Raw genomic sequence first — 3,385 nt, 5'->3', positions numbered from 1 at the left:
CCTCCGCAGCCTCGTGTAACGGGCAGCCAGCTCCCATGCAGACAGCCTGAACTCTGCACAGCCCAGGCCCCACCTCCTCCAGGAAGCCTGCCCTGGTCACATTCCCGCCTGACACTCACTCTTCCTGCCCCAAAGCCCTTTGCCCGACTTCAGGGTCCTGTTGATCAACCAGCTCTTGGGGGTAAACATGTCTTGCTTCTCTCATCGAGGGCACAGGAGCCTGGAGGCCAGGGGTTTTGTCTTCAGCTGGCCAGAGTCCTTCCACTTGATATCTGATGATGTTACAGAGACGATGAGCTGATCATGGGGCTGGGAGAGGAAAAAGTAAGGCTGCAGCCCAGGTAGGTGACCTGCTGATGACGTGTATAGCTTGCGGTCAGCCACACAGAGGCCAAGCCTCTTGAGATAAGGGGCCACCTTCATTCCCTTTTTGCCAGACTCAGACACAATATCACAAGGGTGAAGAATTCCGGCTAGGGAGTTGCAATCATGAGTTTGGATGGCACACTGACTTGGCCACCCACTCCAGTATTCTGGCCTAGGAAATCCCATGGACAGAGAAGCCTGGAGGGCTACAGTCCCTGGGATGCCAAGAGTCAGACACGACTTAGTGACTAAACCACCACCACCATCACTGACTGGGAGAACCTGGGTAATTCCAAGCCTCAGTTTCCTCATCGGTAAATGACCAATAGGCACATCCCAGCTCGTGGGGCTGTCATGAGGCTTAAATGCCTAAAAAGCACTTAACACAGTGCAGGACCCTCACTGAACTCACAAGAAAAGATAGATCTTCTCAACCATTATTATTTAACCAGCTGTTCTGGGTTGAATTGTGACCTTCAAAAGAGAAATGGTGGGGAAAAAAAAGATATGGTCAAGTCTCAACTCCACTACCCTAGAATGCAACCTTCTTTGGAGAGAGGGGCTTTACAGAGGCAGTCAAGTTAAAATGAGGTCATTGATTGGTGCCCTTACAGAAAGGGAAGACTTAGACCCATATGCATGCACAGAGGAAAGAGGTGGTGGAGATATTTAGGGGGAGGATAGTCACATGATGACAGGCGGAGATCAGAGTGGTGGACCTACAAGGCAATGAATGTCAGCAACTGGCAGGGAACATCAGAAGTTAGAAGAGGCAAGGGAGGAGTTTCCCCTAGAACCACTGGAGACAGCAAGATCCTCTTGATGCGTCAACTTTGGACTTCCAGCTTTCAGAACTTTAAGAGAATGAAGTTCTGTTGTTTTCTTTTTTTTATAAAAGCACCACTTTTTGGTGCTTTGTTACAGCAGCCCTAGAGAACTAACACACCAGCCACGCCCAGGTTTTGGCTGGAGGTTTGCTTATCCACAGGGCTTCCCTGGTGGCTCAGACAGAAAAGAATATGCCTGCAAGGCAGGAGACCTGGGTTCCATCCCTGAATCAGGAAGATCCCCTAGAGAAGGGAATGACTACCCACTCCAGTACTCTTGCCTGGAGAATTTCATGGACAGAGGAGCTGGGAGGACTGCAATCCATGGGGTCACAAAGAGTCAGACACAATGGAGCAATTAACACTTTCACTTTCAATCCACAAGCCGCTCTGAGGCTAGATGCAGAAGCTGAGTTGAGAAAAGAGAGGGGTGGGACTTCCCCAGCAGTCCAGTGGTTGAGACTCTGCACTCCCAGTGCCAGGGGTATGGGTTCAATTCCTGGCTGGGGAACTAGGATCCCACATGCCGCATGGTGTGGCCAAAAAAGAGAGGGCTGGCAGCTCGAGCCCTGACCTGTGAAATTCTTTCTGCCCAGGCAGGCCAGTGGGCGTGATGCAAGACACACTGCTGCTACTGCTAAGTCGCTTCAGTCGTGTCCGACTCTGTGCGACCCCAGAGACGGCAGCCCACCAGGCTCCTCCATCCCTGGGATTCTCCAGGCAAGAACACTGGAGTGGGTTGCCATTTCCTTCTCCAATGCATGAAAGTGAAAAGTGAAAGGGAAGTCGCTCGGTTGTGTCTGACTCTTCGCGACCCCATGGACTGCAGCTCACCAGGCTCCTCCATCCATGAGATTTTCCAGGCAAGAGTACTGGAGTGGGATGCCATTGCCTTCTCCGCAAGACACACTCCCAACCAGCAAACAGACTCCAAAGGTGAGTAAGTCAAAGTCCTGGCCCCACGTGTTCCAACCCACTGCTCAGTGAAAGTCCTGCCCTGGAGTCCTGGGTCCCACTCTAGAACGACAGGACCTCTCTCTGCCTCAAGAAGGTCCCAGTTTGCTTTCTGCCCCAGTTGGAAGCACAGGAGGCAATATCCTGACACAGCAGGGAAAGTTAGACAGGCCTGGGTCAAAGCCAGCCCTGTCACTTAACGGCTGTGTTAACCTCAAGCAAGTGGCTCCTCAACAGTCAAATGATAAGAATCGTTCTGCTTGTTTCGCAAAGCTGTTTCCAGAACCCAAAGTGAAAACAGGGCTGAGAATGTTAGCCAAGAGTCTATAACCCACCATTCTGGCCCCAGCTCTGCTTCTCTTGAGCAGCCAGACCTTGAACACACTCTCTCACTTCTCCTTGGCCCAGATCCCTCATCAGTAAAATGAGGAGAATGGTAGCAATGGAAATAAAAATCAGTGTACATACATATTCAATGTGCATTCATTATGACAGTGAAAATTGCAAACAACCTCAACAATCGAATTGTGGCTACTTTAAAAAATAAATAAAAGGGCATGCCCCCAAATGGAATATTCTGCATCCATTTAAAGTGATTTATTGAGCCATGCTATTGAACCATTTTACAGGATGCTGAGAAAAAGCTCAGATGTGTCAACTGAAAATACGAGGACATACAGCCATATATCATGAGCCCAATACACCCGTGAGGATGCACACAGGCAGTGCTGGCAGCCACCCCAGGACCATGAAGGCAGATGCAGTTTAGAGCTGGAAAGAGCCTGGGTTCTGGAACATACCATTGAGCTATCAAGCCAGCTCTGGAACCACCAGAAAGTCAGGTTTTCTGCCCCTTGTCACATGCATCCCAATGGGTACACAGTAAAGATAACGGCCTGACATCCTCAGACTTCCAGCAGAGGACTGTCTGCAGCAGGGTCGGGAAGAGAACCGGCGTGGGCAGAGTCCTGGGGCCACACCAGGCACCAGGCTTCGCCTTTTCTCTAAGAATTGAGGGTGACTTTTGTCCCTGATAATTACAAGTGTGAACTTGGGACTTGCCAGACTGCTACAGTGAGCTCCACCCAGATACCTGGAGGACCGAGAGATATTTCTTTCCCTGCGGGGATGGCTGAAATGCCACATTTGGCTGGTGGTCTCCCCCAGGGGCACCCACCATCCCTCCCGACAGAACCAGGCTTACCTCGATCTGCGGCAGGAAGGTGTGGATGGAGGGC

At 50.9% G+C, this 3,385-nt stretch overlaps 1 protein-coding gene across 1 annotated transcript in view; it reads right to left on the bottom strand.

The window, feature by feature from the left end:
- SYNE3 (spectrin repeat containing, nuclear envelope family member 3) overlaps window positions 1-3,385 on the bottom strand; it is a 68,585-nt gene that overhangs the window by 32,410 nt on the left and 32,790 nt on the right. Inside the window, exon 10 of the mRNA XM_010851433.1 lies at window positions 3,352-3,385. Coding sequence (XP_010849735.1) covers window positions 3,352-3,385 — 34 coding nt within the window. The remainder of the gene's footprint in view (window positions 1-3,351) is intronic.

Source organism: Bison bison, unplaced genomic scaffold (genome assembly GCF_000754665.1).
Source record: "Bison bison bison isolate TAMUID 2011002044 unplaced genomic scaffold, Bison_UMD1.0 scf7180017864302, whole genome shotgun sequence".
NCBI classification, from domain to species: domain Eukaryota; kingdom Metazoa; phylum Chordata; class Mammalia; order Artiodactyla; family Bovidae; genus Bison; species Bison bison.
The sequence above is the reverse complement of the archived record's forward strand: the minus strand, read 5'-3'. Positions and strand labels throughout refer to the sequence as shown.